The sequence below is a fragment of the Cherax quadricarinatus genome, chromosome 40, assembly GCF_038502225.1.
Source record: "Cherax quadricarinatus isolate ZL_2023a chromosome 40, ASM3850222v1, whole genome shotgun sequence".
Taxonomy (NCBI): Eukaryota; Metazoa; Arthropoda; class Malacostraca; order Decapoda; family Parastacidae; genus Cherax; species Cherax quadricarinatus.
The window spans coordinates 27,014,901-27,037,197 of record NC_091331.1 but is presented as its reverse complement, the minus strand read 5'-3'; the positions used below and the strand labels follow the sequence as shown (position 1 = coordinate 27,037,197).

At 46.9% G+C, this 22,297-nt stretch overlaps 1 protein-coding gene across 3 annotated transcripts in view; it reads left to right on the top strand.

Moving 5' to 3' along the window:
* LOC128687133 (uncharacterized) overlaps positions 1 to 22,297 on the top strand; it is a 109,547-nt gene that overhangs the window by 61,429 nt on the left and 25,821 nt on the right. For 2 of the 3 annotated variants that reach the window (XM_070092799.1, XM_070092800.1), the window contains exons 5-7: positions 2,847 to 2,976; positions 6,196 to 6,368; positions 15,980 to 16,003. In XM_070092799.1, coding sequence (XP_069948900.1) covers positions 2,847 to 2,976; positions 6,196 to 6,368; positions 15,980 to 16,003 — 327 coding nt within the window. The remainder of the gene's footprint in view (positions 1 to 2,846; positions 2,977 to 6,195; positions 6,369 to 15,979; positions 16,004 to 22,297) is intronic. The other variant, XM_070092801.1, reaches the window with a different exon arrangement.

The window sequence follows — 22,297 nt, the reverse complement described above, 5'->3', positions numbered from 1 at the left end:
CATATGGGAATCTTTATTCATGAAACGTTTCGCCACACAGTGGCTTCATCAGTCCAATACAAAGAGGAAGGCGTAAGGAGAGGAGGAGTATGAGGTAATCAGTCCCTCAACCTGGAGTCGATGTGTTCAGTCCATCAATCTTGTAGAATGTACATTTCGTGAATAAAGATTCCCATATGCTACATAAGTGTCTCAATCTTCAACTTGTCGGTTTTTCAAACCATTCATCACATGCATTAATATGTTCATTGAAATGTATTTCAAGATTTCTTACTGTTTCACCTACGTACATTCTGTCACAGCCTCTACAAGGGATAATAAAAAACCCGGTGTGGATTGGGTTCAGTATTCTTCGGTGTCGTCCTAGTCAGATCTTTTATAGAAGTACAGGTTGTGATGCCGATTCTAATGTTAGCTTGCGCGAGTACTCTAGAGACGTTCAGTGCAACCTGGCTGTAGGCAAGGATTATAACTTCGTTAGGATTGATGTTAGTACGTGAAGAATTAATGTTCTGAAGGGCTCTTTTTCTGGAGTCTTTGATAAAAAAGGAAGGGAAATGTAGATCAGTGAAGATTTAGTGTGTGTATGTACATACACTCCTCGTCAAGAAACTCTGGAATGCAAATTCGGTATGCTTTTAGGAAAAATCCGATGATGATGACTCGTTTGGTCTTAGTATCTATCTTGACTGGAATAGTAGTGTGTAAGATAGTTTTTGTTTGTAGGTTTCCTGTAAACTTGAAACCTTAGAATGTTATCTATTTGTGCAATCTATTTGTTCAATCTGTCAGACACTGCAACACAAGGGTATCTTGGTACAGACGTGCAATCAACTTCGACAACTTCCACTAGTGAGAGCGGCTGAATTTGAGAGGGACCTGACCTCTCAGCATCTGAGTTCTTACCTCTCCTAGTGGCCTACGTCTCACCTCTTGGCGCTATAAAAAGCTCCATCCTGTCACTTCATCTCCATATTGTTTCATACTATGGAACAATGCTCTTCTCCAGACTGAGGGACTGACCACCTCAAAACTTTAAGGGTGATGGACTGATTACATCGTCTTCAAGTATCTTCTGCTTCTATCAACTTTTCTGTACTTGACTGAAGAAGCCTACTGTGTAGGCGAAACGTTTCATAATAAAGATACCTAACTGTTGCATATGTGTCTTACCTAACAACCTGTCGGTATTTTATACCATTTTAATGTTCAATCTGTCAGACACTGCAACACAAGGGTATCTTGGTACAGACGTGCAATCAACTTCGACAACTTCCACTAGTGAGAGCGGCTGAATTTGAGAGGGACCTGACCTCTCAGCATCTGAGTTCTTACCTCTCCTAGTGGCCTACATCTCACCTCTTGGCGCTATAAAAAGCTCCATCCTGTCACTTCATCTCCATATTGTTTCATACTATGGAACAATGCTCTTCTCCAGACTGAGGGACTGACCACCTCAAAACTTTAAGGGTGATGGACTGATTACATCGTCTTCAAGTATCTTCTGCTTCTATCAACTTTGCTGTACTTGACTGAAGAAGCCTACTGTGTAGGCGAAACGTTTCATAATAAAGATACCTAACTGTTGCATATGTGTCTTACCTAACAACCTGTCGGTATTTTATACCATTTTAATGTTCAATCTGTCAGACACTGCAACACAAGGGTATCTTGGTACAGACGTGCAATCAACTTCGACAACTTCCACTAGTGAGAGCGGCTGAATTTGAGAGGGACCTGACCTCTCAGCATCTGAGTTCTTACCTCTCCTAGTGGCCTACGTCTCACCTCTTGGCGCTATAAAAAGCTCCATCCTGTCACTTCATCTCCATATTGTTTCATACTATGGAACAATGCTCTTCTCCAGACTGAGGGACTGACCACCTCAAAACTTTAAGGGTGATGGACTGATTACATCGTCTTCAAGTATCTTCTGCTTCTATCAACTTTTCTGTACTTGACTGAAGAAGCCTACTGTGTAGGCGAAACGTTTCATAATAAAGATACCCAACTGTTGCATATGTGTCTTACCTAACAGAACGTCTAGAAAAGGTAACATGTCATTGGACTCTTTTTCAAGTGTAAACTGGATATCGGGTTCAGCTGCGTTGAGCCTTCCCTGAAGATTCCGCACATCAAAACGTTTGGGAGTTATTATGAGGACGTCATCCACATAACGTAACCATACATACACCAAACCTTCACTAAGCTACATTTTCCTTCCTTTTTCATCAAAAACTAAAAGAAAAGAGCCCTTCAGATCATCAATTCTCCACAAAGTTATAATCCTTCCCTACAGCCAGGTTACATTGAACGTCTCTAAAGTACTCGCGCAGGCTAGCACTGGATTATATTAAGCTTTGCACCTCGCTCTGTACCTATATGTACCCTCTGTGTCCTTGTATTGTTTGTAACGGCTTGACAAAGCTCCTGGAGAGCGAAACGTTGCATTAGTTGCACTTGTATCGTGTTACCTAACATATTGTTGGTAATTTACTAACATTATTACATGAGTCTGATTACCCAATCTTGTACTGCCTTTGTATTTCATCTTTGTATTAACTACATACAGACTGTCGTTGGCGGAACGTCTTCAGATAAAGGTAACTAGTTGCTGCATAGTTTTAATTCCGGTGTGTTTAATTCTAATATCCTTTATAAAGCCAATCGGGGATGAAATGTTAAACCAATAATCATTTTACTGTTTCAAAAGTGTCTATTTACCATCGAATTCTTTTATTACAACATTTCATCCAAGGACTTGTGAAGTAGTCTTTACATCGTAGTGACTGTATCACCGTGCTTATACAAGTGTTTTCTGCCCCTGTGATTATCGTATACTTCAGGTGAACCACAAGAAGTGAAGGTTTGGACTGAGCAGCGAGACGAGCAGGAGGTTACCGTGGTGTGCGAGGTGAACCATGTGTTCCCACAACCTCGCCTATACCTCCTCCAGGTATCTCCCGCAGCTGAAAGGTCAGTCGCAGTTATTGTGCAGATAATGTGTCCAATAGCAGACCTCCGTTGTGACAGATAATGTAGCTAGGAACAGGTAAAGAAAATTAGATGTGTGATGTGATGGTTTAAAAATCCAACAAGTTGAAGAATAAGACATTTGTCCAACATTTGGTAATTAATAAAGATTTCCAAATGTTAAACAAGTGTCTCCTTCTTCATACATATGTTGCAGATGGTGTATGAATACTGAGATGTATGCCAGACAAAAGCCATATTAGGACATTTATAAAGGAGACATTTCACACGTCAGGGGCTGTTTAAGCTCAGTACAGAAAAATGAAATAGTTGATATAGTCGGTACAAAGTCAGGTGCCACACTCTGGGGAGGAGCTACTTGATGGCTGTCTGGTTGGAACAGGAGGAACCTGGTGACAACATCTAAAATTATAAAATTGCCAGAATTTTGTGTGAGTGTTTTGGTAGTTGCCATAAGAGCTGATCACTTTTCCTGATGACTAATTTGACATCTTTGAAGTTCGTCAGATGAGTGTAGGAGTTCCAGTGAATAGTGCAGGTGTTATTTGAATCGTTTATTTGACATCCTTAATAGTTTCACTGGTGCATTGTTTTAAGGTTCTAAAATTCTCTCACATCGCAGTAAGTTTGTGGCGTCCATCTCGCGGTACAGTATGGACGCCAGCGATAGTTTCATTGTGTCGTGTGTTTCCCCCTAGTAACTGAATTCTTGATAGTGCTGGATGTGAAGTTTGTTTTGCTGTGTTACTTTTGACAAGAAAGATGGAGAGACTGTCTGAAACCTAACTGACTGGAAGTAGTAATAATATCTCTGGTGTCTGTCTTTATCTTATACGGTGAATGATTATCTAGTACAGTGGATAAGTCTCTCATTTTTTCTCCTGCAGTTATTAATTAAGCGTGTTCTGGAGTGAAGTTTAGTTTGGTGTATGTAGTTAAATTCCTGTGATGACACCTCTCTGTCCTGCATCATGGTGTGCAGTGCAGTGTAGGCTTCCTGTACACCTAAACATTCAGTTTACTGTAGTTCCTGCAAAGAAGAATGCCAGGAAAATGAAGGTATCCATCACGTTCATTTCTGTGGTGTCTTCAGAGCAGGTTATATTAATTTGGTGCCCATCACGTAATCCCTTCTTTCATTTCCTCTAATCAGTTAAGCTGGCAGTTATTACTAGTTTCTTGTTCTTGATGATGTTGTTCTTAATCAAATCTAACAACTCACCTGAGTGCTTCAGGTGAGCAAGACTAATCTTGTCTCAAAGTTTGGAGAGATATTTCTCCAACACATTTTGTTAGTTTATGTGGTACACTGCAGATGCTCTTGAAGATAGGTACAAGAGGAACTTCTGATTTATGAGTTTTGAGTAACCCATACATGTGTGCTAGTTTTGGGTTGTGAGCGAATAGGTAAAGAAGTCTTTTTTTATTTTGCTGTACGTGTTTCAAGATTTGCCGTTTTTCATGAGGAAAAGTTTAATATTTTTATTTCCCACTGATGAGCAGAGAGAGGCTGGCAAGTTTCCCCGTCACGTAGAGTATTGGTCATTTTGGAGTTGTAGTTGTTAGTGACTGTCACTATTTCACTTGACTTAAAGACGGTGGTGACAATTATAATTTCGTCCATGGTTGGGTTTTCAAGAGTGCTAACTAAACACACCACCTTTTTTCAAACTTTAATACTCAACATACTGTGCTTTATTAACACTTGTAGAAGAGGCGAGGAAGTCATCCACACTGCCATATAAATATAGACACCAGAGAGATTCTTAGTACTTCCAGTCAGCCAGGTTTGAGACATCATCTCTGACTTTCTTGACGAGTAAAACCGGTGTAGCCAACATCACATCTTGCACTACTAAGAATTTGATTGCAAAGAGAAACACAGCACATTGAAAAAAGCTCCCGCGTCTACACTATATCATGTAGTGGATGCAACTTAATATAAATATGGAAGACTTAGAGCTTCGGAACAATCACGGAACACCAGTAAGCATATCACCGTGACGATTTAAACAACGCCTGCACTATGCACTGGAACTCCCACAACCATCTCATGATCTCCAAAGACGTCAAATTAATTATCAGAGAAAATGACCACTGGTGCTGTTGAAAATTTGAATGTGTTGCCACAGTCAACAGCAGCACACAAAATTTGGCAAGTTTTATTATTTCAGAGGTTCTCAAGAGGATCAATCAACCTTTGTGGGTTAATAATAATAATAATCAAGAGGGTCATCCTGCCAAACCAGACACAGTCATCAGGTACACTTGCCACCACACTCATTTGTATATGAATGGAAAAAGTCACCAGCAGGCTAAAGATACTGTTCAAAATTAAACAATAACCCACCCTGAGGTTCAGATTGTTGCTGTCAACGTGTTGAGGAAGTTGACTGACAAAAGAAGTAAATTGTTTATCAACTAACCCGCAAAGACTGATGAGATATCATGCACGCTGAAGCTACACAACCCGTAAAGGAAAATGAAAAAAGTTTTTTTATTTTATAGTTTGTTTTCCTTGCTGCTGGCAGGTCTGGGAATCATTACCACAGAGACCTGATGTCAAACGACCTTCTGGTTGCATATGATCCATAAGCTGTCCAAAATTACAATATTGTACCTGGTAATGTTTCTAAATATAGGTTGAAGATTATTTATTTTGTCATATTGGTTGAATTTTAAAAAAATACTTATATTGGTTGAATTTGATTGATTTGGTCATTATATTGGTTGAATTTTATTAATTTCATTATTTTAATTACACATTTTTAAGCTAAGAAAAATAGGCTACTTAATTACGTTAGTCTTGATCGTCAGGATCATCAGTGACCTGTAAGCAACATCATTAATTATACAGCTGCAATAACAGAGGTGCGGAAGTAATGAGTGTGTTGTTAGGGCGTTACTTGACCATAATAACTTTGTTACTCATAACGTTCACAGCTTTGAAATATAGGATAATATCCTTTGTAGGGTAAGTTGAATACTGGGGAATTTCAGCAAGTTAGAAAAATCTCAAGGCACCATTAGATCATAAAATCATGATAAAGTTTGTCAGCAGCCAAATAAAAAAAAAATTATTATGACGTTGTAAGGTAGCCAGGTAGCAGTTTTTATCATATAATATGCTTTGTTGAAAATATTAATTTAAAACTAAGGAGAGTATCATGTGTAATTGATGTGATCTTTGCTTTGAGACAGCGTTGTGCTGAGCGATGGTAAGAAGGTGATCACCCAGTCACAAGGGACCTACAACCTGCTGATGGAGCGCACGATGAGTGACCACGACCTGGCAGGTGCTACTGTCTTCCAGTGTGTGGTTACCATACCTGACACCCAGGTTCAGGTTATTGCTGCTACCAAGTACCACCCTAGTAAGTACGCCAGCTGAATTAACATACAACCTGCACCACCACACCACCTGAATTAACACACCACCTGCACCAACACACCACCTGCACCACCACATCACCTGAACACACCACCAGCACCACCAGACCACCTGAACTGACACACCATCTACGGTACCCCACCACCTGTACCAACACCACCTGCACTATTACACTACCTGCACCACCACAACACCTGCTCCACCACACCACCTGCATCACCAACACGTCATCATCTGCAACACACACACACACGGGACCAGGAGCTATGACTGACACACACACACACACACACACAGGAGGGTCAGGAGAGACATGATAACGACATATAAAATACTGGCAGTCTTCAAACTGGCACTGGACAAGCACCTAAAGTCGGTTCCTGACCAGCCGGGCTGTGGCTCGTACGTTGGTTTGCGTGCAGCCAGCAGCAACAGCCTGGTTGATCAGGCTCTGATCCACCAGGAGGCCTGGTCACAGACCGGGCCGCGGGGGCGTTGACCCCCGAAACTCTCTCCAGGTAAACTCCAGGAGGGGACACAGAAACAAGAGGTCACAATTGGAAGTTGAAGACACAGATGAGTCAGAGAGATATTAGGAAGTATTTCTTCAGTCATAGAGTTGTCAGGCCGTGGAATAGCCTAGAAAGTGACGCAGTGGACGCAGGAACCATACATAGTTTTAAGACGAGGTTTCATAAAGCTCATGGAGCGGGGAGAGAGAGGACCCAGTAGCAACCGGTGAAGAGGCGGGGCCAGGAGCTAAGACTCGACCCCTGCAACCACAAATAGGTGAGTACAAATAGGTGAGTACACACACACACACACACACACACACACACACACACACACACACACACACACACGCATGCACGAATATACAACAGGCCTAGTGTCTAATCGACATGTGCCTAGGACAAAATGGTAACTAACACACACACACACACACACACACACACATACACGTGGCGAGGTGTCAGAGTGGGCACCTGTGACCAGCGGGGTCCCACAGGGGTCAGTCCTAGGACCAGTATTGTTTCTGGTATTTGTGAACGACATGACGGAAGGAATAGACTCTGAGGTGTCCCTGTTTGCAGATGACGTGAAGTTGATGAGAAGAATTCACTCGATCGAAGACCAGGCAGAACTACAAAGGGATCTGGACAGGCTGCAGACCTGGTCCAGCAATTGGCTCCTGGAGTTCAATCCCACCAAGTGCAAAGTCATGAAGATTGGGAAAGGGCAAAGAAGACCGCAGACGGAGTACAGTCTAGGGGGCCAGAGACTACAGACCTCACTCAAGGAAAAAGATCTTGGGGTGAGTATAACACCAGGCACATCTGAAGCGCACATCAACCAAATAACGGCTGCAGCATATGGGCGCCTAGCAAACCTCAGAACAGCATTCCGATATCTTAATAAGGAATCCTTCAGGACCCTGTACACTGTGTACGTTAGGCCCATATTGGAATATGCGGCACCAGTTTGGAACCCACATCTAGCCAAGCACGTAAAAAAACTAGAGAAAGTGCAAAGGTTTGCAACAAGACTAGTCCCAGAGCTAAGAGGTATGTCCTACGAGGAGAGGTTCAGGGAAATCAACCTGACGACACTGGAGGACAGGAGAGATAGGGGAGACATGATAACGATATGCAAAATACTGAGAGGAACTGACAAGGTGGACAAAGGCAGGATGTTCCAGAGATTGGACACAGTAACAAGGGGACACAGTTGGAAGTTGAAGACACAGATGAATCACAGGGATGTTAGGAAGTATTTCTTCAGCCACAGAGTAGTCAGTAAGTGGAATAGTTTGGGAAGCGATGTAGTGGAGGCAGGATCCATACATAGCTTTAGGCAGAGGTATGATAAAGTTCACGGTTCAGGGAGAGTGACCTAGTAGCGATCAGTGAAGAGGCGGGGCCAGGAGCTCGGACTCGACCACCGAAACCGCAACTAGGTGAGTACACACACACTCACATACGGGGCCAGGAGCTGTGAATCGACCCCAGCAACCATAATTAGGTGAGTACCACACACACACACACACACACACACATCACACACACACACACACACACACACACACACACACACACACACACATCACACACACTCACACACACACACACACACACACACACACACACACACACATCACACACACACATCTCACACACACACATCACTCACACACACATCACACACACACACATCACACACACATCACACACACACACACACACACACACACACACATCACACACACACACACACATCACACACACATCACACACACACACACACACACACACACACACACACACACACACACACACACACACACACACACACACACACACACACACAGTGTTAAAACAGGGAAGTGTTTTTGGGTATGCCCAAATGAGATAAATCTGTGGACTAAAATCACAAGGGTATTAAAAGAGGACAACATCAAAGCTGCTTTCATAGAAAACCTGGAAGCTTTCTACAACAGATGGGAACATAAAAAGTCTGGGCTGAATGGTACTGCCCTTGATACTGGCCATGTAGTCAGAAACTGTAAGGCTGGAGGTGATGTCCTGGTAGTCAGTAAATGTGGGGCTGATAGTGCTGTCCTGGGAGACAGTAATGGTGAAGCTGGAGGTGCTGTCCTGGGAGACAGTAATGGTGAAGCTGGAGGTGCTGTCCTGGGAGACAGTAATGGTGAAGCTGGAGATGCTGTCCTGGGAGACAGTAATGGTGAAGCTGGAGATTTTGTCCAGGTAGTCGGGAATTATACGCAGGAAGGAATACATATAAATGACCTCATAGGGGACAGGAGCCATAGTAGGGAAACAAGTGTAGTCAAAGATAAGATAAAACCAATATTGCAAACTAGAAATACTGCAGGAAATAGCAAACAAGAGGACTCCACTAGCAATAGTGAGGATATATTACCAAAAACAACTGGTGGGAGCTCCATTGTTGGTGCTAGGGAGGATAGAAGTAAGACAGGGAAACATGCACCAGCAGGGAATACAGTCACAGAAACCCAAGGCAAACGGAAACCAAGCCTGTGCACATACTATGCACTTGGTATCTGCTGGCATGGGAAATCTGGAAAAACAGATGGGACGTGCAACTATGACCACCCTAGAAAATGCCATGCCCATATGACAACAGGAAAATGCAAACTCCCTTCCTGTAAGCTTTTTCACCCTGAACTGTGTACCTCTTCAGTACAGGAAAGACTGTGCTATAACATAAATTGCCAGGCATACCTTCTAAAGGGGACAAAAAGATACAAAACATCCAGGCCATGGGAAAACCTGGGTAGCCACAGCCACTCAAGAGGGAGAGGTTTTTTAGTGCCAGGAAGGAAAAAAAAAACTGGCAGGAAATGGCAGAAATCGTACACCAAATCCAGTCATTCCTGGAGTGGAACCACAGTCGATGGCCTCCACTCCAAACCAACAGATACAGATACAGATACTAATGCCGGAAAAAAAATCCCCCCCAGTACCAACAATACCACCAGTCCGATAACATTCTTCTTTGCAAATATACAGGGTCTAAAGCCAGCAACAAACAACAAAATACCTTTCATCCGTGGACTGCTTGCAGAGGCAAAGGCAATGTTCGCGGCTTTCACTGAGACCCACATAAAGGATCACTTGGACAACGAAATATGGATCCCAGGTTACAACCTATACAGATGTGACAGAGTGAACAGGCAAAAAGGGGGGGGAGTTGGCCTGTACATTGCAGAGTCACTTGTTTGCACAGAACTGCTTAATGCCTCAAATGATGTAGTGGAAGTTTTAGCAGTAAAGGTCGAGAACCAAAACCTAGTCATTGTGGTAGTCTACAAGCCTCCGGATGCAACATCCCAGCAATTCCAGGAACAGCTGTTAAAAATTGACCACTGTCTGGAAAATCTTCCAGCTCCTGCACCCAACATCTTGCTCCTGGGGGATTTCAACTTAAGGCACCTAAAATGGAGGAATATAGCAAATAATATTGTTGCAGTAATAACACCAGGAGGCAGCTCTGATGAAAACTCACACTCACACGAGCTTTTAAATCTCTGCACAAAATTCAATTTAAACCAGCAAATAATAGAGCCTACTAGACTGGAGAATACACTAGACCTCATCTTCACTAACAATGATGATCTGATAAGAAATGTCACCATATCAAAAACAATATACTCAGATCACAACATAATTGAGGTTCAGACATGTATGCGTGGAGCCCCAGACCGACATAATGAGACTAGTCACGAGGGAGCATTCACCAAATTCAACTTCAATAACAAAAACATAAAGTGGGACCAAATAAACCAAGTCCTAACCGATATAAGCTGGGAAGATATACTAAGCAACACAGACCCCAACTTATGCCTAGAACAGATTAACTCGGTGGCACTCGATGTATGCACAAGGCTTATTCCTCTAAGAAAAAGGAGGAGTAGATGTAAAATAGAAAGAGACAGGCGCTCCCTTTACAGGCGACGGAAAAGAATAACAGAGCGGCTAAAAGAGGTCAATATATCTGAAATGCGTAGGGAGACACTGGACAGAGAAATAGCAAGCATCGAACTTAAGCTAAAAGAATCCTTTAGGAGTCAGGAATCGCGGGAAGAACTAAAAGCCATAAATGAAATCGAAAGAAACCCAAAGTATTTCTTCTCCTATGCCAAATCAAAATCGAGAACAACGTCCAGTATTGGGCCCCTACTTAAACAAGATGGGTCCTACACAGATGACAGCAAGGAAATGAGTGAGCTACTCAAGTCCCAATATGACTCAGTTTTTAGCAAGCCGCTAACCAGACTGAGAGTCGAAGATCAAAATTAATTTTTTATGAGCCACAAAATTTGATTAACACAAGCCTATCCGATGTTATCCTGACGCCAAATGACTTCGAACAGGCGATAAATGACATGCCCATGCACTCTGCCCCAGGGCCAGACTCATGGAACTCTGTGTTCATCAAGAACTGCAAGAAGCCCCTATCACGAGCCTTTTCCATCCTATGGAGAGGGAGCATGGACACGGGGGTCGTCCCACAGTTACTAAAAACAACAGACATAGCCCCACTCCACAAAGGGGGCAGTAAAGCAACAGCAAAGAACTACAGACCAATAGCACTAACCTATAGCACTACAGAGTAAAGCCCGAGGCAGCTACGGTGAAAAGCTCTGTTTCACAAGGCACAGTACTCACTCCCATCTTGTTCCTCATCCTCATATCCGACATAGACAAGGATGTCAGCCACAGCACCGTGTCTTTCTTTGCAGATGACACCCGAATCTGCATGACAGTGTCTTCCATTGCAGACACTGCAAGGCTCCAGGCGGACATCAACCAAATCTTCCAGTGGGCTGCAGAAAACAATATGAAGTTCAACGATGAGAAATTTCAAATACTCAGATATGGTAAACATGAGGAAATTAATTAATCTTCATCAGAGTACAAAACAAATTCTGGCCACAAAATAGAGCGAAACACCAACGTCAAAGACCTGGGAGTGATTATGTCGGAGGATCTCACCTTCAAGGACCATAACATTGTATCAATCGCATCTCCTAGAAAAATGACAGGATGGATAATGAGAACCTTCAAAACTAGGGAGGCCAAGCCCATGATGACACTCTTCAGGTCACTTGTTCTATCTAGGCTGGAATATTGCTGCACACTAACAGCACCTTTCAAGACAGGTGAAATTGCCGACCTAGAAAATGTACAGAGAACTTTCACGGCGCGTATAACGGAGATAAAACACCTCAATTACTGGGAGCGCTTGAGGTTCCTAAACCTGTATTCCCTGGAACGCAGGAGGGAGAGACACATGATTATATACACCTGGAAAATCCTAGAGGGACTAGTACCGAACTTGCACACGAAAATCACTCACTACGAAAGCAAAAGACTTGGCAGACGATGCACCATCCCCCCAATGAAAAGCAGGGGTGTCACTAGCACGTTAAGAGACCATACAATAAGTGTCAGGGGCCCGAGACTGTTCAACTGCCTCCCAGCACACATAAGGGGGATTACCAACAGACCCCTGGCAGTCTTCAAGCTGGCACTGGACAAGCACCTAAAGTCAGTTCCTGATCAGCCGGGCTGTGGCTCGTACGTTGGTTTGCGTGCAGCCAGCAGCAACAGCCTGGTTGATCAGGCTCTGATCCACCAGGAGGCCTGGTCACAGACCGGGCCGCGGGGGCGTTGACCCCCGCAACTCTCTCCAGGTAAACTCCAGGTAAACACACACACACACACACACACACACACACACACACACACACACACACACACACACACACACACACACACACACACATCACAGGTGTTATTTCTAGATGTTCATGTAACTTGATTTTGTCAAGGAGTGTTGACGTACATACAACACAATTATAATGCTTTATAATGAGGGTAACTACTCTGTTATGAGGAGTAACTGCTCTGTTATGAGGAGTGACTGCTCTGTTATGAGGAGTGACTGCTCTGTTATGAGGGTGACTGCTCTGTTATGAGGGTTACTGCTCTGTTATGAGGGTGACTGCTGTGTTATGAGGAGTGACTGCTCTGTTATGAGGAGTGACTGCTCTGTTATGAGGAGTGACTGCTCTGTTATGAGGGTGACTGCTCTGTTATGAGGGTGACTGCTCTGTTATGAGGGTGACTGCTCTGTTATGAGGAGTGACTGCTCTGTTATGAGGAGAGACTGCTCTGTTATGAGGAGTGACTGCTCTGTTATGAGGGTGACTGCTGTTATGAGGGTGACTGCTCTGTTATGAGGAGTGACTGCTCTGTTATGAGGAGTGACTGCTCTGTTATGAGGGTGACTGCTCTGTTATGAGGAGTGACTGCTGTTATGAGGAGTGACTGCACTGTTATGAGGAGTGACTGCACTGTTATGAGGAGTGACTGCACTGTTATGAGGAGTGACTGCACTGTTATGAGGAGTGACTGCTCTGTTATGAGGAGTGACTGCTCTGTTATGAGGAGTGACTGCTCTGTTATGAGGAGTGACTGCACTGTTATGAGGAGAGACTGCTCTGTTATGAGGAGTGACTGCTCTGTTATGAGGGTGACTGCTCTGTTATGAGGGTTACTGCTCTGTTATGAGGGTGACTGCTGTGTTATGAGGAGTGACTGCTCTGTTATGAGGAGTGACTGCTCTGTTATGAGGAGTGACTGCTCTGTTATGAGGGTGACTGCTCTGTTATGAGGGTGACTGCTCTGTTATGAGGGTGACTGCTCTGTTATGAGGAGTGACTGCTCTGTTATGAGGAGAGACTGCTCTGTTATGAGGAGTGACTGCTCTGTTATGAGGGTGACTGCTGTTATGAGGGTGACTGCTCTGTTATGAGGAGTGACTGCTCTGTTATGAGGAGTGACTGCTCTGTTATGAGGGTGACTGCTCTGTTATGAGGAGTGACTGCTGTTATGAGGAGTGACTGCACTGTTATGAGGAGTGACTGCACTGTTATGAGGAGTGACTGCACTGTTATGAGGAGTGACTGCACTGTTATGAGGAGTGACTGCTCTGTTATGAGGAGTGACTGCTCTGTTATGAGGAGTGACTGCTCTGTTATGAGGAGTGACTGCACTGTTATGAGGAGAGACTGCTCTGTTATGAGGAGTGACTGCTCTGTTATGAGGAGTGACTGCTCTGTTATGAGGAGTGACTGCTCTGTTATGAGGGTGACTGCTCTGTTATGAGGAGTGACTGCTCTGTTATGAGGAGTGACTGCACTGTTATGAGGAGTGACTGCTCTGTTATGAGGAGTGACTGCTCTGTTATGAGGAGTGACTGCTCTGTTATGAGGAGTGACTGCTCTGTTATGAGGAGTGACTGCTCTGTTATGAGGAGTGACTGCTCTGTTATGAGGAGTGACTGCTCTGTTATGAGGGTGACTGCTCTGTTATGAGGAGTGACTGCTCTGTTATGAGGAGTGACTGCTCTGTTATGAGGGTGACTGCTTTGTTATGAGGAGTGACTGCTCTGTTATGAGGGAGACTGCTCTGTTATGAGGAGTGACTGCTCTGTTATGAGGGTGACTGCTCTGTTATGAGGAGTGACTGCTCTGTTATGAGGGAGACTGCTCTGTTATGAGGAGTGACTGCTCTGTTATGAGGGTGACTGCTCTGTTATGATGGTGACTGCTCTGTTATGAGGAGTGACTGCTCTGTTATGAGGGTGACTGCTCTGTTATGAGGAGTGACTGCTCTGTTATGAGGGAGACTGCTCTGTGAGAGTGACTGCTCTGTTGTTAGGTAAGACACATATGCAACAGTTAGGTATCTTTATTTCGAAACGTTTCGCCCACACAGTAGGCTTCTTCAGTCGAGTACAGAAAAGTTGATAGAAGCAGAAGATACTTGAAGACGATGTAATCAGTCCATCACCCTTACCACTTCTAGTGACCTACGTCTCACCTCTTGGCGCTATAAAAAGCTCCATCCTGTCACTTCATCTCCATATTGTTTCATACTATGGAACAATGCTCTTCTCCAGACTGAGGGACTGACCACCTCAAAACTTTAAGGGTGATGGACTGATTACATCGTCTTCAAGTATCTTCTGTTTCTATCAACTTTTCTGTACTCGACTGAAGAAGCCTACTGTGTAGGCGAAACGTTTCGAAATAAAGATACCTAACTGTTGCATATGTGTCTTACCTAACAACCTGTCGGTATTTTATACCATTTTAATGTCCAGTGACTGCTCTGTTATGAGGGAGACTGCTCTGTGAGAGTGACTGCTGTGTTATAAGGGTGACTGCTCTGGTATGAGGGTGACTGCTCTGGTATGAGGGTGACTGCTCTGGTATAAGGGTGACTGCTCTGTTATGAGGGTGACTGCTCTGTTATGAGGGAGACTGCTCTGTGAGAGTGACTGCTGTGTTATAAGGGTGACTGCTCTGGTATGAGGGTGACTGCTCTGGTATGAGGGTGACTGCTCTGGTATAAGGGTGACTGCTCTGTTATGAGGGTGACTGCTCTGTTATGAGGGAGACTGCTCTGTGAGAGTGACTGCTGTGTTATAAGGGTGACTGCTCTGGTATGAGGGTGACTGCTCTGGTATGAGGGTGACTGCTCTGGTATAAGGGTGACTGCTCTGTTATGAGGGTGACTGCTCTGGTATGAGGGTGACTGCTCTGTTATGAGGGTGACTGCTCTGTTATGAGGATGACTGCTCTGGTATGAGGGTGACTGCTCTGTTATCAGGGTGACTGCTCTGTTATAAGGGTGACTGCTCTGTTATAAGGGTGAATGCTCTGTTATAAGGGTGACTGCTCTGTTATGAGGGTGACTGCTCTGTTATGAGGGTGACTGCTCTGTTATGAGGGTGACTGCTCTGTTATGAGGGTGACTGCTCTGTTATGAGGGTAACTCCTCTGTTATGAGGGTGACTGCTCTGTTATGAGGGTGACTGCTCTGTTATGAGGGTGACTGCTCTGTTATGAGGGTGACTGCTCTGTTATGAGGGTGACTGCTCTGTTATGAGGGTGACTGCTCTGTTATGAGGGTGACTGCTCTGTTATGAGGGTGACTGCTCTGTTTGATCCACTGGTGACTAACATACTCCTTTTCTCAGGAATTCGACCAAAAATGGAGGAAGGTAAGCAAGTGGCACACAGGCGAGGTGTTGCTGTTTTGTCTTTCACTTGTGGCACTGTGAGTGCCACGTGCTCCTGATGCTGCTGCTCACCCCTGGCACCTTGTGTACACGACCTGCTAACCTCTGGCACCTTGCCTACTCTACCTGCTCATCCCTGGCACCTTGTCTATACTACCTGCTCATCCCTGGCATCTTGTCTATACTACCTGCTCATCCCTGGCATCTTGTCTATACTACCTGCTCACCCCTGGCACCTTGTCTATACTACCTGCTCATCCCTGGCACCTTGTCTATACTACCTGCTCATCCCTGGCACCTTGCCTACTCTACCTGCTCACCCCTGGCACCTTGTCTATACTACCTGCTCATCCCTGGCACCTTGTCTATACTACCTGCTCATCCCTGGCACCTTGTCTATACTACCTGCTCATCCCTGGCACCTTGTCTATACTACCTGCTCATCCCTGGCACCTTGTCTATACTACATGCTCATCCCTGGCACCTTGTCTATACTACATGCTCATCCCTGGCACCTTGTCTATACTACATGCTCATCCCTGGCACCTTGTCTATACTACATGCTCATCCCTGGCACCTTGTCTATACTACCTGCTCACCCTAGGCACCTTTTGTACACTACCCGCTCACCCTGGCACCATTTGTAAATTACCTGCTGACCCCTGGCACCTTGTGTACACTACCTGCACACCCTTGGCACCTTGTGTACACTACTTGCTCACTCTGGCACCTTGTGTACACTACCTGCACACCCTTGGCACCTTGTGTACACTACTTGCTCACTCTGGCACCTTATGTACACTACCTGCTCACCCTGGCACATTGTGTACCGTCCCTGCTCGCCCTGGCACCATTTGTACAGTACCTACCCACCCCTGGCACCTTGTGTGCAAAACCTGCTCATCCTGGCACATTGTGTACACTTCCTGCTCACCCTGGCACCTTGTGTAACACTACTTGCTCACCCCTAGCACCTTGTGTACACTATCTGCTCACCCTGGCACCTTGTGTACACTATCTGCTCACCCTGGCACCTTGTGTACACTACCTGCTTTCCCTGGCACCTTGTGTACACTACCTGCTCACCCTGGCACCTTGTATACACTACCTGCTCACCCTGGCACCTTGTGTAACACTACTTGCTCACCCCTAGCACCTTGTGTACACTACCTGCTCACCCTGGCACCTTGTATACACTACTTGCTCTCCCTGGCACCTTGTGTACACTACCTGCTCTCCCTGGCACCTTGTATACACTACCTGCTCACCCTGGCACCTTGTGTACACTACTTGCTCTCCCTGGCACCTTGTGTACACTACCTGCTCACCCTGACACCTTGTGTACACTACCTGCTCTCTCTGGCACCTTGTGCAAACTACCTGCTCTCCCTGGCACCTTGAGTACACTACCTGCTCTCTTTGGCACCTTGTGTAAACTACCTGCTCTCCCTGGCACCTTGCGTACACTACCTGCTCTCCCTGGCACCTTGTGTAAACTACCTGCTCTCCCTGGCACCTTGCGTACACTACCTGCTCTCCCTGGCACCTTGTGTACACTACCTGCTCTCCCTGGCACCTTGCGTACACTACCTGCTCTCCCTGGCACCTTGTGTACACGACCTGCTCACCCTGACACCTTGCGTACACTACCTGCTCTCCCTGGCACCTTGTGTACACTACCTGCTCTCCCTGGCACCTTGCGTACACTACCTGCTCTCCCTGGCACCTTGCGTACACTACCTGCTCTCCCTGGCACCTTGTGTACACTACCTGCTCTCCTTGGCACCTTGCGCACACTACCTGCTCTCCCTGGCACCTTGTGTACACTACCTGCTCTCCCTGGCACCTTGTGTACACTACCTGCTCTCTCTGGCACCTTGTGTACACTACCTGCTCACCCTGGCACCTTGTGTACACTACCTACTCACCCTGCCACCTTGTGTACACTGCCTGCTCTCCCTGGCACCTTGTGTAAACTACCTGCTCACACTGGCACCTTGTGTACACTACCTGCTCACACTGGCACCTTGTGTACACTACCTGCTCACACTGGCACCTTGTGTACACTACCTGCTCACACTGGCACCTTGTGTATACTACCTGCTCACACTGGCACCTTGTGTACACTACCTGCTCACACTGGCACCTTGTGTACACTACCTGCTCACACTGGCACCTTGTGTACACTACCTGCTCACACTGGCACCTTGTGTTAACTACCTGCTCTCCCTGGCACCTTGTGTACACTACCTGCTCTCCCTGGCACCTTGTGTACACTACCTCCTCACCCTGCCACCTTGTGTAAACTACCTGCTCACACTGGCACCTTGTGTACACTACCTGCTCACCCTGGCACCTTGTGTACACTACCTGCTTACCCTGCTACCTTGTGTAAACTACCTCCTCACCCTGCCACCTTGTGTACACTACCTGCTCACCCTGGCACCTTGTGTACACTACCTGCTCACACTGGCACCTTGTGTACACTACCTGCTCTCCCTGGCACCTTGTGTACACTACCTGCTCACACTGGCACCTTGTGTACACTACCTGCTCTCCCTGCCACCTTGTGTACACTACCTGCTCTCCCTGGCACCTTGTGTACACTACCTGCTCACCCTGCCACCTTGTGTACACTACCTGCTCTCCCTGGCACCTTGTGTACACTACCTGCTCACACTGGCACCTTGTGTACACTACCCGCTCTCCCTGGCGCCTTGTGTACACTCCCTGTTCACCCTGGCACCTTGTGTACACTACCTGCTCTCCCTGGCACCTTGTGGATACTACCTGCTCTCCCTGGCACCTTGTGTACACTGCCTGCTTACCCTGACACCTTGTGTACACTGCCTGCTTACCCTGGCACCTTGTGCACACTACCTGCTCTCTCTGGCACCTTGTGTACACTACCTGCTCACCCTGGCACCTTGTGTACACTACCTGCTCTCTCTGGCACCTTGTGTACACTACCTGCTCACCCTGGCACCTTGTGTACACTACCTGCTCTCTCTGGCACCTTGTGTGCACTACCTGCTCTCCCTGGCACTTTGTGTATACTACCTGCTCACCCTGGCACCTTGTGTACACCTCCTGCTCAACCTGGCTCCTTGTGTACACTATCTGCTCTCCCTGGCACTTTGTGTATACTACCTGCTCACCCTAGGCACCTTTTGTACACTACCCGCTCACCCTGGCACCATATGTAAATTACCTGCTGACCCCTGGCACCTTGTGTACACTACCTGCACACCCTTGGCACCTTGTGTACATTACTTGCTCACTCTGGCACCTTATGTACACTACCTGCTCACCCTGGCACATTGTGTACCGTCCCTGCTCGCCCTGGCACCATTTGTACAGTACCTACCCACCCCTGGCACCTTGTGTGCAAAACGTGCTCATCCTGGCACCTTGTGTACACTTCCTGCTCACCCTGGCACCTTGTGTACACTGCCTGCTTACCCTGACACCTTGTGTACACTGCCTGCTTACCCTGGCACCTTGTGCACACTACCTGCTCTCTCTGGCACCTTGTGTACACTACCTGCTCACCCTGGCACCTTGTGTACACTACCTGCTCTCTCTGGCACCTTGTGTGCACTATCTGCTCACCCTGGCACCTTGTGTACACTACCTGCTCACCCTGGCACCTTGTGTACACTCCCTGCTCACCCTGGCACCTTGTGTACACTACCTGCTCTCCCTGGCACCTTGTGGATACTACCTGCTCTCCCTGGCACTTTGTGTATACTACCTGCTCACCCTGGCACCTTGCGTACACCTCCTGCTCAACCTGGCTCCTTGTGTACACTATCTGCTCTCCCTGGCACTTTGTGTACACTACCTGCTCACCCTGGCACCTTGTGTACACTATCTGCTCACCCTGACACCTTGTGTAAACTACCTGCTCTCCCTGGCACCTTGTGTACACTATCTGCTCACCCTGACACCTTGTGTAAACTACCTGCTCTCCCTGGCACCTTGTGTACACTATCTGCTCACCCTGACACCTTGTGTACACTACCTGCTCACCCTGGCTCCTTGTGTACACTATCTGCTCACCCTGGCACCTTGTGTACACTTCCTGCTCAACCTGGCTCCTTGTGTACACTATCTGCTCACCATGACACCTTGTGTACACTACCTGCTCTCTCTGGCACCTTGTGTACACTACCTGGTCACCCTGGCTCCTTGTGTACACTATATGCTCACCCTGACACCTTGTGTACACTACCTGCTCACCCTGGCTCCTTGTGTACACTATCTGCTCACCCTGGCACCTTGTGTACACTTCCTGCTCAACCTGGCGCCTTGTGTGCACTATCTGCTCACCCTGACACCTTGTCTACACTACCTGCTCTCTCTGGCACCTTGTGTACACTACCTGGTCACCCTGGCTCCTTGTGTACACTATATGCTCACCCTGACACCTTGTGTACACTACCTGCTCACTCTGGCTCCTTGTGTACACTATCTGCTCACCCTGATACCTTCTGTACACTACCTGCTCAACCTGGCACCTTGTGTACACTATCTGCTCATCCTGGCAGCTTGTGGACACTACCTGCTCACCCTGGCAGCTTGTGTACACTACCTGCTCAACCTGACTCCTTGTGTACACTACCTGCTCACCCTGGCACCTTGTGTACACTACCTGCTCACCCTGGCACCTTGTTTACACTACCTGCTCACTTTGGCAGCTTGTGTACACTACCTGCTCATCCTGACTCCTTGTGTACATTATCTGCTCACCCTGGCACCTTGTGTACACTACCTGCTCACCCTGGCAGCTTGTGTACACTACCTGCTCATCCTGACTCCTTGTGTACACTATCTGCTCACCCTGATACCTTCTGTACACTACCTGCTCAACCTGGGTCCTTGTGTACACTATCTGCTCACCCTGGCAGCTTGTGTACACTACCTGCTCACCTTGGCAGCTTGTGTACACTACCTGCTCACCCTGGCACCTTGTGTACACTACCTGCTCAACCTGGCACTTTGTGTACACTACCTGCTCACCCTGGCAGCTTGTGGACACTACCTGCTCACCCTGGCAGCTTGTGTACACTACCTGCTCTCCTTGGCACCTTGTGTACACTACCTGCTCACCCTGGCACCTTGTGTACACTACCTGCTCTCCCTGGCACCTTGTGTACACTACCTGCTCACCCTGGCACCTTGTGTACACTACCTGCTCTCCCTGGCACCTTGTGTACACTACCTGCTCACCCTGGCACCTTGTGTACACTACCTGCTCACCCTGGCACCTTGTGTACACTACCTGCTCACCCTGGCAGCTTGTGTACACTACCTGCTCTCCCTGGCACCTTGTGTACACTACCTGCTCAACCTGGCTCCTTGTGTACACTATCTGCTCACCCTGGCAGCTTGTGTACACTACCTGCTCACCTTGGCAGCTTGTGTACACTACCTGCTCACCCTGGCACCTTGTGTACACTACCTGCTCAACCTGGCACTTTGTGTACACTACCTGCTCACCCTGGCAGCTTGTGGACACTACCTGCTCACCCTGGCAGCTTGTGTACACTACCTGCTCTCCTTGGCACCTTGTGTACACTACCTGCTCACACTGGCACCTTGTGTACACTACCTGCTCTCCCTGCCACCTTGTGTACACTACCTGCTCTCCCTGGCACCTTGTGTACACTACCTGCTCACCCTGCCACCTTGTGTACACTACCTGCTCTCCCTGGCACCTTCTGTACACTACCTGCTCACACTGGCACCTTGTGTACACTATCCGCTCTCCCTGGCGCCTTGTGTACAATCCCTGTTCACCCTGGCACCTTGTGTACACTACCTGCTCTCCCTGGCACCTTGTGGATACTACCTGCTCTCCCTGGCACCTTGTGTGCACTGCCTGCTTACCCTGACACCTTGTGTACACTGCCTGCTTACCCTGGCACCTTGTGCAAACTACCTGCTCTCTCTGGCACCTTGTGTACACTACCTGCTCACCCTGGCACCTTGTGTACACTACCTGCTCTCTCTGGCACCTTGTGTACACTACCTGCTCACCCTGGCACCTTGTGTACACTACCTGCTCTCTCTGGCACCTTGTGTGCACTACCTGCTCTCCCTGGCACTTTGTGTATACTACCTGCTCACCCTGGCACCTTGTGTACACCTCCTGCTCAACCTGGCTCCTTGTGTACACTATCTGCTCTCCCTGGCACTTTGTGTATACTACCTGCTCACCCTAGGCACCTTTTGTACACTACCCGCTCACCCTGGCACCATATGTAAATTACC